A 14,666-nucleotide genomic window follows, 5' to 3' on the forward strand; every position below is an offset into this window, starting at 1 on the left:
TTTGCCAGGCAGCCCTTGCTTGGGCACTCCAGTAGGGCAGGAGAGCTGCTTTTCCATGGGGAAGAGCTGCTCCTCTGTCCTGGATTCCTGCCCCTTTCCCAGCCCCAGGCTGCTCCCAGCTCGTGGGGAGCCCAAACTCCCCCTGCCCCGACATTCCCGGCTGGAAGTGGCACAGCTGGGCTGTGCTGGCACCTTGTGGTGCCTCTGCTCGTCCTGCAGCTCCTCCCAGTGCTGCAATCTGATCCCAGCAGAGGCTCCACTGGGGCATTTCCCCAGATCCACATGGGAATTCAGAATTCTTGTGGAGTTTTAGGAGTTTTTAAGCTAAAATTGTCACTCTAGGTAGTGAAGATCAACTTGAGGATACAATTCCACTTTTATTCTGCTCAGCTTTTTATTTTATTTGAGGAAATTTTTATTGAGGAAAACCTCTGTTGCCTCATCCATTGCCTCCATTGCTGAGGGGTGGGATGGGATTCATGGCATATATTTGATGCAGTTTCTGGAAGATGAATGATCTGGTGTTTTGGGAGATGCACGGTGTGGGAGTGTGGGAGTGTGTTGTGGGATGTGTGTGTGCCGTGAGGGGATGGATGGATGGATGGATGATGGATGGATGGATGGATGATGGATGGATGGATGGATGGATGGATGGATGGATGGATGATGGATGGTCTCCTCCTGTATCCCCTCATTCTCACTGGGTTTATTTCCCTATGCCTTTCCCTGGCCCCTCATCAGCCCTGGGTGCTCCACACCCTCACTCCTCTTCCCACCTGAGTTTCAGTTGCTCAGCAAGAAGTAACATCACAATTCCAGCCTTTCCCTTGGAAAGAAAGGAGAAAGCTCATCCTGACTTTCCCAGGGGAAGTCAGGGAGCCTTTCCCAGGCACCTTCTGCTGTTCCTGGGACCCAGGTAGCTCTGGATTTGCAGCAGAATGAGCTGAATGCAGGGCTAAACCTGCAATCTGTTGATGAACAGGGAACTTGAGGGCGGATTTCCAAATGTTCAGATGAATGGCTGGGGCTGTGACTTAAATATTGGCAGGAGGAGGCTGGGGGCAGCTGACAGAAAAAACAGAGTTTCTGCTCTTCATCTTTTCTGCAGAGCAGAAGCTTCTGCTGGGAGTTCTGCTGGGGGTCTTGGCCCTGCTGGGCTGGGGATATTTGGTGCCCTGGCTGGGCTCAGCAGCCTGTCCTGCAGGAAACTCTCCTGGGACAAGTGTGAGCAGGGATCCAGCTCTAGCCTCCCCCAGGAGGTGCTGGAAGTGGAACACAGACCCAGCATGGAGGGCAGAGCCACTTCTGAAGGATGGATGCAGCAGCAGAGCTGCCTTTTCCCATGGAAATGGCTTCTTGTGGTGCTGTAATAACATCATGTTGGCAGGCATGCTGCTCCTGCAGATGGATAACCAGGGAGTTTTGACCTCAGTTATTAGATTTGTAGCTTCAACTAAAAATTTAGCTCTAAGGAGTGTTTCCAATTTAAAATGAGTCTCCTCAGGGAGCAGCTCTCCCTCTGGCAGTAACTCATTGACGAGGAACTCAAATATTCATTTATAGTTAAAGCTGGGCAGGAGAAGGGAAAACAAAGAGGGCTGAAAGCATGACAAGATGATAAACACCCAATTTGGGATTCTCCCTGAAAAGTGCTGGTGGGAGCTTAAACTGCTGCCAGAGCCTCCCTGAGGGGTGTGGTGGTGCTGGATTTAGGAGCACAGTGGTGACAGTGGCACGCTGGGTTATCCCTCAGCTCCTGACAGGATGGAGGGAGGGAGGGCTGAACCCTGTGCTGGTGTTCACAGGGGTCTCAGGTTGAGGGAAGAGACGAGGATCTGACTCCATGTTTCAGAAGGCTGATTTATTTTTTTATTGATATATATTACATTAAAACTATACTAAAAGAATACAAGAAAGGATTTCATCAGAAGGCTTAGCTAAGAATAGAATAGAAAGAATGATAACAAAGGTTTGTGTCTCAGACTCTCTGTCCAAGCCAGCTGACTGTGATTGGCCATTAATTAGAAACAACCACATGGGCCAATCCCAGATGCACCTGTTGCATTCCACAGCAGCAGATAATCATTGTTTACATTTTGTTCCTGAGGCTTCTCAGCTTCTCAGGAGGAAAAATCCTAAGGAAAAGATTTTCCATAAAAGATACCTGCGACACCCTTGGATGGTGTAGGGTGCTGACACTGACTTGGGAGAGGATGGAGGGATACAAAAGCTGTTAATCCTTTTTAAACAGAGTCCTGGGTGCTGCAGCTGGAGGTTTTCCCTCTACTTTTTACTATGTAAAGCCATGGAGGTTGGTGTGTGAGGAGGAAGTTCAGGCTGGACATCAGGAAGAATTCCCTTCATGGAAAGCATTGTTAAACACTGGCAGGGAGTTTTGGAGTCCCCATCCCTGGAGTGTCCAAGGAGTGACTGGAGGTGGCACTCAGAGCTCTGGGCTGGGATGAGGCACAGCTGGGCCTCCATGGACTGGGAGGTTTTTCCAGCCTCAGGGATCCTGGTTTGTGTGGTGGGGAGGAGGCTGCTGCTCGCCGTGCTGCCAGCTCTGAGTGTGAGCTGCACTCGGTGCTCCCTTTCCCAGAGCTGGTGCAGGCTGTGCTTGTTGCTGGCAGGATTCCCTGCTGGAGGGTGCAGCCTGCTCAGTGCACAGCCAGGTGGGGCAGGCAGTGCTGCCATCCCAGGGCTCTCACTCACCTGGCTGCTGCGTGGGGAGCAGTGGAAAGGGGCTGGGTGTAATTCCTGCAGCCTGATGGACTCTGTGGATTTCTGTCCCTGCTGTGGGACTGGCTCTGAAATCCCAGCTAAGCCACTTCTCCTTCAAGGCAAGGGATCCCTCCCTTCCCCTCTCTGCCCTGGGCAGCATTTTCCTGCTCCCTGTCCCTCCTTGGCATCTGGTCAGTAGGCAGTGCAGAAGAAATGTGCTGGGGGTGAATGTCTGGCTTTAAACAAGGAAAGGAGTAAAAAAAACCTCAAATTCCCTCCAGGTTCTGCCTCTGCTCTCCAGCCCTGGAATGAACCAAGTTCTTCCAGTCTGGGAGCAGAACTGCTGGAGTGTGGTGGAAAACTCACGTGTGAGACCTTCCAGCTGCCTGTTTACACTAAAACAAGAATATTGTGGTTATTCCACTGGTCTTCTTTTCAAGGGTGAATTGTGTGACTGAAGAATCCAGGATTTCCATAGCACACAAACCCACCATGGCATTCAGTGTCACCAAGGTGGGGCAGGTGGGGGAGTTCCTTGCACTCCAGCAGCATTTTTGAGAGGAATAAAATAAATGGAGTCAGGAACAAGTGTTAAAAAAAAGCCAGTTGTTGGGCAGGGCTGTGGAAGAGCCTCTGGGGAGCTGTTCCTTTGTGGCTGGCCTTGGAGCATTCTGGATTCTGGGCATCCCTGGGTTGAGATGTGCAGCCTGGAGATGGGTTTGAGCTGCTCAGGATGTGCTGTGGTGTTTCCTGGTGATGTTCAGGGGCTGGAGCTCTTCTCAGTCAGGAAGGAAAATCACCCCAGTATAGCTGACAGGTTTTTTCCTTTACTTTTTACAATATAAATAATCTTTTCTTTGATTCACACAGGGCAAAAGAGAAGGTCCAGTGTTATCTCCTTGCCCAGAGAAGGTTTAAAGTTGAATAGTTTCCTTTTGGAAATCCTAAAAGTTTTCTGACAGTGTAGGCACAGGGGGATTGGCTTTTCCTGGGAGGGAGGAGAACACCAGGAAGGGAGAAGAGGCCCTGGCACAGGGGTTTGTGGATTCCCCTGGATCCCAAGGCCAGGCTGGACATTGGGGCTGGAGCAGCCTGGGACAGTGGGAGGTGTCCCTGCCATGGCAGGGGTGGCACTGGGTGGGCTTTAGGGTCCCTTCCCACCCCAAACCATGATTCTATGATATTTCAGACATGTTCACTTCACTCCTCTGTGTGTGCATTTATGTGGGGAGGTTTTGGGCGTCATACTTTAAACAGACAGCAGGAATTTAGGGAGTGAGGGACACCCACCACTCTAGAAAACCCTGAAAATAATCAAATCTTATGAAAAGCCCCAAAAGCAGCAGAGGATGAAGATGTGTTGAGTGTTTCCAATACAATGAAGGTTTTTGCAGAGGGAAGTGGCCACTTCTCCTTTGTGTCTGCAGGGGGCAGAGACAATCCCTGCAGTTGGAGCAGGGAGATAATTTGAGGGTTGGGAATAGAATAACTCTGCTTAAAAACCACAACAATCCCAAAGCAGGAACGCCTGGAATCAGCACAGCTGCTTTATTTTGGAGTACTTGGGCATTTCTGGAAAGAGTGTTTTAAGGCAATAGTGGAAAGAGTATTTCAAGGCAGTATTAGATTATATATAGTAAATGACTATATTTAATATCTCATCATTAGTGTATCATAAGGTATCTCAGTGTATCATAAGGTATCTCAGGCACAAATCCCCAGAATTTTTTTAGGTGGTTTTATCACCATAAAATTTGAAGCAAGGACTTGAAATTGGGCAAGGAATAGCTGTGTCACCCTTGACATGCAGCTCTGCCCAGAAGAGACCCCCAAAGGGGCTGGTTCGGGGCTCTTCCACTGGAAAGGTGAAATTTCCCAGGTTTCTGTTTATTCTGAGCCCGTTCTCCACGTGCTGGGGCAGCGCGGCTGCTGTGGGTGAGGTGAGGAGAGGGAGGAGGAGGAGGAGGAGGAAGGGAAGGAGGAGGAGGAGGCACTCGCAGCCCTGAGCAGGGAGTGAGAGCTGCGGAGAGGGGAAGGGATGAGGATATGGAGCCTGCGGAGAGCAGCCCGGGGCAAGGCTGGGCCGGGCTCGGGGCCGTCCAGGGCTGCTCCTGCGCCTCCTGGCCCTGGCCCTGGCCCTGCTCCTGTCCCTGCAGCCCCTCCCGAGCGCTGGATGAGGAAGAGGTGCTGTGGCAAACGCAGTATGTACTGCCCTGAACCCCCCCCGGGGCTGAGCTCTGTGGGGCAGGGGTGGGTCGGGCTCCTTTGGGGTCTGCACTGGGTTTGAGGTGTTTGGGAGAGCCCCTGGGGCTGGTGAGACACTTGGATTGATTATAAAGGGGTAAAGTGAGGGGTGTTCCCTTATGTGGGGGTCCCCAGAGGGTCCCTGTGTGGGGCAGCCCTTCATCCCACCCTGCCCTGTGTCAGGCTGGAGAAACCCCAGGGGCTGGAATAAAATGGGATTTAAAGTCCCTTCACCCCAAGGAACCTCTGGACCAGGGAGAATTTATTGTGACTGCTCCAAATAAAGCATTTCCAATCGATTGTAATGGAGGGGCAGGAGTTGGAGGTGGTTTGGTCCCACTAATCCTGGCAGGGCTTTGTAACAATCACCTGATGTTTTTATCAGTGGGTTTGGGAGGTGGATGTGGCAGAGCTGTAAAGATAGCAGAAAATTAGGGATTATGGAGGCTTTCAAGGTTAACTGGATAATGATAAAGGAGATATCAGGCTGAAGAGTGCAGCTGGGAGTGTTGTTGGGAATGCTCGGGAATGGGAAAAGAGAATTCTTTAAGTTCTGCAGTTTGTTTTGGAATTTCATCAGACTTGGAGAAGAAGTCAGACTAAACCCAAACTGCAGCTATCCTCTGACCTACCCACCTTGTCTTCTTCCAGGCAAAATATTTGGAAGGTAGAAGTTGCATTTTTAAATGGCTTTTTATATTTGATGCAGTTTCTGGAAGATGAACGATCTGGTGTTGCTGGGAGATCCGTGGTGTGGGAGTGTGTGTGTGCCGTGAGGGGATGGATGGATGGATGGATGGATGGATGATGGATGGATGGATGGATGGAAGGATGGATGGATGATGGATGGATGGATGATGGATGGATGGATGGATGGAGGATGGATGGATGGATGGATGGATGGATGATGGATGGATGGATGGATGATGGATGGATGATGGATGATGGATGGATGGATGGAGGATGGATGGATGGATGGATGGATGGATGATGGATGGATGGATGGATGATGGATGGATGGATGGATGATGGATGGATGGATGGATGGATGGATGGATGGTCGGTCGGTCTCCTCCTGGATCCCCTCATTCATGGTGTTTATCCCAGCCTTTCCCTGGCCCCTCATCAGCCCTGGGTGTTCCACACCCTCACTCCTCTTCCCACCTGAGTTTCAGTTGCTCAGCAAGAAGTAACGATCACAATTTCACATTTCCCTTGGAAAGAAAGGAGAAAGCTCATCCTGACTTTCCCAGGGGAAGTCAGGGAGCCTTTCCCAGGCACCTTCTGCTGTTCCTGGGACCCAGGTAGCTCTGGATTTGCAGCAGAATGGGCTAAATGCAGGGCTAAACCTGCAATCTGTTGATGAGCAGGGAATTTGAGGGCTGATTTCCAAATGCTCAGATGAGCAGCTGGGGCTGTGACTTAAATATTGGCAGGAGGAGGCTGGGGGCAGCTGGCAGAAAAGATGCAGAGCTGTGTCAGTTTGGGAATGTGATGCTTATGGAGAGGATCTTATGTTTCTTTTTCCATGATCCTGCCTTGATTTCCAGTGGAGCTGTGACTCCTCCATCCCTGCTGATCAGGATTGGGAATTAGGATATAATACAGAACATAAATGTGTGTGTGTCTGTATGGCCCTGGATAGGTATTAACTCTGGTCTCAGTGTCAAAACCCAGATCCTGCCTCCAGCTGGTCCTTGGATCTGATCTCAGAGCTGGAAATTCTTGTTTTGAGCTAAATCCTACCCAGACCTTCCTCTCCTCTCCAATTAAAATCCCGTCTCTTGTGGTGGTCATTTTCCCCTTAAGAACTGCACATTCTTACCCAGACCATCAATAAATATGCCAATAATTTAATGAAATCTTTGTGTGTGTGTGCACTTGCCAGCATTAGTTTCCCTGGCTTGACTGCACACAGTAAAGATTGTGTGATCTGGCTGAATTTCTCCTTTTTCCACCTGGAATTCTTGCACAGTCCCTTCCTCTCTATTTAAATGTGTCCTCAGAAAGTGGTTCCAATTTAAAAGCTGGAATACAAACATTTCCTTCTTGCTGTAAAATCCTTGTAATCCAGCTGGAGTGAGGAAAAAATGATCAAATGCAAACTGTTAATCCCTGTGGGTCCTGGAGATTCCCAGTTCCCACTCCATGCTCTGGGTCCCACTGCACGCAGGGATTGGGATTGGGATTGGGATTGGGATTGGGATTAATATTGGTATTTCTGCTGCATTTTCCCTCCAGAATTACACATTCCCTCGAGACTGGGCAAGTTAAAGCTGGGAAAATCCAGTGGTTTTGGAATGGAGGGGTGAGAAAATGGATCTCAGGGAGGACAGGGCTGGAGGAGCCTCTGGGGTTCGTTCGGGAGCTCTTGGGATGTGAAATGTGACCGAGTGACTAAAATGGATCATGGACTTTCTGATAAAAAAAATAAAGGAATTCTGCTCTTTATTTTAAGCCAATGTCCTAAAAATAACCTCCAGCAGCATTTAAAGGGACAAGCCTCCAAATCTCCTCCTCCCTTCCCAAAAATGCAGCATCCCTCTGCCTTTGGGGCTGGGGATCCGCAGGCACCGCTCCGGAGCCGCTCCCGGCCGAGCCTGCCGGGGCTGGGGCCGCTGCTGCCGCTCTCATTCCCGGTGTTTTTGGGCATTTTGAGGCTGTTTTCCGGCAGGGATGGAGTTAAGAGCTGCTCCGTGGTGCATGCTGGTACGAGGCTGTTTGATGATGGAGCCGTAGTGCCCTGCTAGCGGCATGTGCTGGGGATGGATGGATGGGTGATGGGAAGTGTGGCACTGGGATAAGGACATTTCCCTGGGCCATCCCTCCATCCCCGGGGGTTTTCCTGCCTCCCCAGGCTCGCAGCCATGTAGGAGTCGTGGCAGCCTCGGCAGAGCCATCCCGCGGTGGGGATGAAGGGTAGGGGCTGCTGGGAGACAGGATCGCTGCGCTCCTTCTGCAACGCCGGCTGTCTGAATAAATTCCACAAGGGTTAGTGGCCTTCCCGGCGTCCTGGATGCATCCCTGGGGCTGCCCTGCTCTGCTGGGCAGCGATGGAGGGGCTGCTCTGCTGGGGTGGGCTGGGGAGGACGTGTTTAACCCCATACCAGAAATATTAGGAATGCACGTGTGGGATCTGCCCTGCAGGCATCTTGTGCTACAGCCCCGCTGGGTTTGGTTGGAGATGGACAAAGTGTGGGGCCCCTGCTTTATCAGGTGTTTGAAAAATCCAGAATAACTCAGTTTGAATTCAAAAAACCCTCTAAATTTGCTGATAATTTGTTCTATTCGGGTACCTTTAATTGCACAGGGTATTGGGCTGTTTGTCATGGGTAAATCAGTCCCTTTTGATGTCAGGATGTATTTTTTGAGTTCTAAGCCAAATTCCTTTGAGTTGAGATGGAATGAGAGTGTGGTTATGTTGGTCCTGTGCTGCTCCCTGCCCATGCCATGCTGAGGGGCAGAGCTGCTCTCCAGGAACACTGAGCTGTGTTTAAGGTGTGCACTGAAATGTCCTGTCTGTTCCTGCCCTCTGGGTCATTCCAGGGGATTCCCAGTGCTGGGTGTGCAGGAGCACTGTCCTTCATGGGATAAAGGATGTTGTGCCCAAATGTGCTCTGCTTTGGGACAGAAACCCCCTTTCTGGTGTTTTTTCCTCAGTGGGATGAAGCAGGAAGAGGCTGGGGGTGGGTCCTGCCTTTCAGTTCAACTTCTGTGTTGCTTCATGGCAGCACTGACAATTCATGGAAGTGTTCCAGGCTAGGTTGGAGCAGCCTGGGACAGTGGGAGGTGTCCCTGAAGGTGTCCCTGCCATGGCAGGGGTGGCACTGGGTGGGCTTTATGGTCATTCCCAACCCAGCCCATTCCATGATTCATCAGTGGAGGGGCTGAGCAAAGTCCAGTGTCTGACAGTGAAGGCTGGTGGTGAGAAATGAGGACTTCAGGATGTTCTTTGCTCTCCTTGGACACCAGAGGCAGCTCCCCTGTCCTGGGCACTGGCAGCTCATCACATCCCATGTTTTATTTCTTTTATTTCTGTCCCTGCTGTGCTCCAGGGGTCTGCCTGCAGGAACGTGGAGATTCACACCTGGGCCCTTGTGATGGTCAAATCCAAATGTTGCTGCTTTGATGTAGTTTGGGAAGATGGCAGGACACAGGGAATGGCTCCCAGTGCCAGAGGGCAGGGATGGATGGGATATTGGGAATTGGGAATTGTTCCCTGGCAGGGTGGGCAGGCCCTGGCACAGGGTGCCCATCCTGGATCCCTGGCAGTGCCCAAGGCCAGGCTGGACACTGGGGCTGGAGCAGCCTGGGACAGTGGGAGGTGTCCCTGCCATGGCAGGGGTGGCACTGGATGGGCTTTAATGTCCCTTCCCACCCAACCCATGCCATGATCCCATGGTCCTCTGTCACTCCCCTCCCTCTTGTTGTCCCATCCTGCTCTCAAGCATCACTTCACAATAAATTACTTTATCTAAATGCAATTTCCTTCCCCCAGAAAAGGGCGAGGAAAGGAAGAATGCAAATAGGTCAAATCAAAATTCAAGCAATTGAGGATTTACAGCTAGCTTCAGCTGACCAAAAAGAAAAAAAAAATCTTTTTTTATCAAATCCAGATTGTCCCCCTTCCCTTTGCTTCCCTTCTCGAGCTGTTTTTCCAGCTGGGTGACGTAAGGACATGCGTGTTCCAGGAGTTCTGCACAGAGCTTTACATAACAAGCCTTCAGTGGAGAATAAAATGCCCCAAACCAGAATTATTCTCATCAAAAGCTGAAACCAGTCTTGTGTGAAAATCTGGGGAAGGTGAGTGGTGAGCACTGGAGAAATGGGGAGTGGGCTTGGGAAGAGCAGAAAGGAACCCGGGGAGAGGTTTTGAGGGTGTCTGAGGTGAGATTGGGGTATTCCCATGGCTGGCCTGGTCTTTTTCTGCCCCCAAAGCATCTTTCCCCCATTTTATGGTGGTATTTTGGGCAAGCTTTGCAGTGATGTGGAAAACTTCTCCCTGTCTGGTGGGGGAACATCCATTTTACACATGTGGAGCAAATTTGACAAACCCAGAGGCTTTGGCCCTGGGACATGACAGGCAAATATTTGTCATGTTTTAACAGCAAACTGAACTCCAAAGCTGGGAAAATGTTGGCTTTTAAAACCAATTTACTGTAAAAACTGTGATGTGCAAAGTGTGTCGCTCTGGTAAGCACATTCCCCATTGGAAATGCAATATTTTGGATGGGAAAATACATCCCAGGGTGGCTTTGCTTTTCATTTAGAAATCCTCATGCTGTGATTATTTTTTTTTTCCTACCAAAATTTTGTCCTTAAATCCACTTATCTCCTCAAATGGAGCTGTCTGAATTATGTTTAAAATGCTGATGAGTTTTAATGAGCAGCCCAGGGAAAAGCTGGGCCTGGCTGTGCTCAGCAGGAGATTCCTTGGGAACAGAGGAGCTCAGCCTGGAGGCTTTGGGTGGCTTTAGTTCCTTTTGTACTTGTAAGATAAAACCAATTATTGAATCTTTGGGTTGAAGGATTCAATATTCCAGAATGGTTGGTTTGGAAGGGTCCTTAAAGTGCCACCCCTGCCATGGCAGGGACATCTTCCACCATCCCAGGGTGCTCCAAGCCCTGTCCAGCCTGGCCTTGGGCACTGCCAGGGGTCCAGGGGATGGCACAAATTGTGCCAGTGCTCTTTGATTATACAGACACAATGTTTTTGTGTGTTAAGGGGCTGGTCTGCTTCAGTCAGAGCTGATGGGATCTTGGGTTTTGGCTTTGTGGCCAGATTAAGGAGGAAGCACTGAGGTGCTGAAGCCTTTAGAGCCAGGGGGATGCAGACACTTCACTTGCTGTGCACAGAAAGGTCTGTGGGTAGCTAGCAGATTAAGATAATTAGCTTATCGTTAGTTAATTTTGAGGATCTCAAAGCTCTTGCCAGTGCTGTTGCTGCTTTCAGAGGGCATTTCCATCAGGAATTTCCCTCTCCAGCTCCGTGCTGTGTGTTTGGTGCTGCATTTCTTACCATGCCCAAATGCAGCCTGTCATTAATATTTGGTGGTGACATGGATGATTATCCTCAAAGGAAGCTCAGATCCTGGGCTGCACCTGGCCCACGGCTTCAGCACACAGAGGGGACCATAAAACAGATGGAAAAATGCATTTCTCTCCCTGTAGACATGCAGGGTGTATTTATTTCATGGCCCAGCTAGGAACCATTGAAATGAGTGTTTAAAGTCTGCTCAGGAATGAGCTGGATTACATTTCCAGGAGGACCAAGCACAGGTGGTGATGGACAGGCTGTATCCTGCTCCCAAAGCAGGTGTGTTGGTTCAGCCTTTATCCAGATTTATTTAGAAGTTTCTGAGGTGGGGAACTTCTTCCTGAGAGTTTTGGTACGGGGAGATGCTGAATCCATGGGCTGCATCCTGGTTGTTGTGCTCCTGGGTTAAGAGTCTGGAGTTTGGGCTGGGGCTGTGTCTGCTGGAGCTGCTGAGAAACTGGAGGTGTTTTATTGCAGCTTTAGCAGTTGTGGCTGCTGATTTATTTGTGGAAAGCACTTAAAATCTGTAATCAGGGCTGGTGGATTCACCTGCTTTAACATAAAGCCTGGATTCTCCAAGGCTGAGTCATGGGTCACTCAGGGTGCATTGACGTGGGGCCCTGCCTGGTGTCCTTTGCTGTGGATGGTTTTTCCAGGTGAAATAACCATGTAAGAATGTCCATGGAGGTGTTTGGAGATGTTTCATGTTGTGGAATCCTTTCATTTCAAGAAGTGGGAGCTCAGGGAGCTCGGTGTGAGCTGGGATGTCCAGGCAGAAGTGGAAGGAAACCCTGCCCTGTGACTGCCCTTGGCCCCGGCTGGGGGAGTGGATGTGGAGCTGTCTCTGTGCTCTGGGCTGGGCCAGGGCAGCTCAGGCTGAGCTCAGGGCAAGGCTCTGCCCCCAGAGGGTGCTGGCACTGCCCAGGCTGCCCAGGGAATGGGCACGGCCCCGAGGCTGCCAGAGCTCCAGGAGCCTTTGGGCAGCACTGCCAGGGATGGACAGGGTGGGGGTGTTGGGGGTCTGGGCAGGGACAGGAGCTGGGATGGATAATCCTGGGATCAGCTCAGGGAATTCCATGATCTATTCCATGATTCCATTCCATGGTTCTATTCCATGATTTTATTCCATGGTTCTGTTCCGTGATCCTATTCCATGATTCCATTCCACGATTCTATTCCACAATTCCATTCCATGACCCTATTCCATGGTTCCATTCCATGGTTCCATTCCATGGTTCTATTCCATGATCCTATTCCGTGATCCTATTCCATGGTTCCATTCCATGATTCCATTCCATGGTTCCATTCCATGATCCCATTCCATGATTCCATTCCACGATTCCATTCCATGATTGCATTCCATGATTCCATTCCATGGTTCCATTCCATGGTTCCATTCCATGATCCCATTCCATGATTCTCACTGGGATGAGCTCATGGTTCAGCGAGTGTCCCTGGGGCCATCAGGGAATGGCAGTGCCTGAGCTGGCCAAGCCCATCCTTCCCAGCAAGGAGCCCTGAACCCTCAGCAGAGCAGCAGATCATGTGCTGAGGGCAGGGAATGTTTATTTTCTTTCCAGAGATGCCCTCTCTGCCCTGTTCCCTTTCATTTTCAGCAGTGTGAAGGTGGATTCCTGCCCACAAGCACGTGTGGCTTGGCTGGCAGAGGATGCATCCCCAGGACGTGCAGGTGCCATGGAAATGGTTCAGGGACAGGGTTTAGGGTGGGCTGGAGGTGTTGGAGGTTCATGGTTGGACTCAATGACCTTAAAGGTCTTTTCCAACCCAAATAATCTTGGCATTCTGTGCCATGGATGCAATGCCCAGGAGCTCCTGGTGCTGGCACAAGGCAGGAGCTGCTCTGCACCTCGGAGCTGATCAGCAGCAATCACTAATAACAGGAGTTTATTAGCTGTATCTTAATTACAAAGCACAGTAATTAGGGAGGAAGTGGCCATCCTGACAGCCTGATGGTGTTAATTAGACACCAGAAATGCTCTTCTAGAATTGGAAGGGAGATGAGCTCCCAGCTCCATCAAACAGCTCTGCAATACAGGCCCTGCCTGCAGCAGGAGTGGATTTCTTTATTTCTTTATTTCTTTTCCCTTTTCCCCTGATCTCTCTGCACTGACAGCCAGCACAGCAGTGCCTGGGGAGACTGCAGTGTGGAGTGCCCTTCTCCCTGTGTGTGCTGAGCTGCTGAGAGACTCCAGGGATGGATTGGCTGTTCCAGGAGCTCTGGCAGTGAATCACTGCCGGGACCTGCTGTGCATGGCCTGCCCTCAGCCCCTCCTGCTCTGTGTCCTGCTGCTGGAGCAGCTGCCAGTGCTGCTGTGCTGGTGCCTCCTGCAGGGATCAAACCTGGATTCCCTGTGCTCCCACAGCAGGCACTGAGCCCAGGAGGGGCCTGGGGCTGTCCTGGCTGTAGAGGAGGTGGTGCCTGGCATGGGGCCCACGTGGGATGGTCCATGGCTCACCACAGGCACTGAACTGTGACTTCCTGCTCTAACCTGGGATGTGTGACAGTGCCCTGGCCTTGGGGACAGGTGTGTTATCCTGTGACACCCATGAAATGACCTGTCCTTGCAGGGGAGGTGACCTGGGGACAGAGGGGCTGGAAAGCTGCTGGTGGGAGAACTCTGGAGGTGCTGGTGGCAGTGGCTGGACACAAACCCAGGTGTGCCCAGGTGTGCCCAGGTGTGCCAGAGGCCAAGGGCACCTGGGCTGTGTCACCCTGGGGTGGCAGCAGGAGCAGGGCAGTGCCCGTGCCCTGAGCTGGCACTGCTGGGGCACCTCCAGGGCTGGGGCAGCTCTGGGACCCTCCTGACAGGAGAGCCCTGGAGGGGCTGGAGCGTGTCCAGGGCAGGGAACGGAGCTGGGAAGGGGCTGGAGCCCCAGGAGAGGCTGAGGGAGCTGGGCAGGGGCTCAGCCTGGAGCAAAGGAGGCTCAGGGGGCCCTTGTGGCTCTGCACAGCTCCTGCCAGGAGGGGACAGCCGGGGGGGTCGGGCTGTGCTCCAGGGAACAGGGACAGGAGCAGAGGGAACGGCCTCAGGCTGGGCCAGGGCAGGGGCAGGGGGGATTTTGGGGTAATTTCTTGGAAAGGGTGATCAGGCCCTGGCACAGGTGCCCAGGGAGGTTTGGAGTCCTCATCCATGGAAGTGCCCAAGGAAGGCCATGTGGATTTTGCACTCAGTGCTTTGGGCTGGGGATTGGGCTCAGCTGGGACTTGATGGGCCTGGAGGTTTTCCCTGCGTGTGCGTTCAGAGGGAGCAGGATTGAAATCCAAATTAAAAGGGATGGAAGCTGGGAGCCTTTCTGGGGCTGCTCCTGCCCCGCTGCCACCCTCCCCATCCTCCCTGAGCCTTGGCAGAGCAGGGGGGCTGGGAGGCTCCCAGCTCCTGCCCGTGTGAGCGGTGCCTTTGGCGTGTCCTGACCTTGGGGAATGGAGCAGGGGGGACACCTGACACCCCTGGATCCTGTTACCCCGGGTAAGCTGAGCCCTGCCGGCTCAGGAGGGGCTCAGTGCCCATCAGGAGGTGTCTGTGTCTCCGTGGCCTCGCTGCAGCTCAGCCTGGATGCTCCTGCAGAGCCTGGGATGAGCTGAGCTTGGGGCCTGCAGGGATGAGCTGAGCCCTGATCCCGAGGCAGGGGACACAAGAGCTGC

The 14,666-nt window shown here is 51.8% G+C and overlaps 1 protein-coding gene across 7 annotated transcripts in view; it reads left to right on the forward strand.

Moving 5' to 3' along the window:
• The window catches only part of OSBP2 (oxysterol binding protein 2), a 104,552-nt gene that overhangs the window by 41,679 nt on the left and 48,207 nt on the right, over positions 1-14,666 (forward strand). Inside the window, exon 1 of one of the 7 annotated variants that reach the window (XM_074554490.1) lies at positions 7,655-7,956. The exons of the other annotated variants lie outside the window; for them this stretch is intronic. Coding sequence (XP_074410591.1) covers positions 7,878-7,956 — 79 coding nt within the window. The 5' untranslated portion in view covers positions 7,655-7,877. Of the gene's footprint in view, positions 1-7,654; positions 7,957-14,666 lie in introns of those variants that run through there. 7 annotated transcript variants of the gene reach the window in all.

This window comes from Zonotrichia albicollis, chromosome 18 (assembly GCF_047830755.1).
Source record: "Zonotrichia albicollis isolate bZonAlb1 chromosome 18, bZonAlb1.hap1, whole genome shotgun sequence".
In the NCBI taxonomy this organism is placed as follows: domain Eukaryota; kingdom Metazoa; phylum Chordata; class Aves; order Passeriformes; family Passerellidae; genus Zonotrichia; species Zonotrichia albicollis.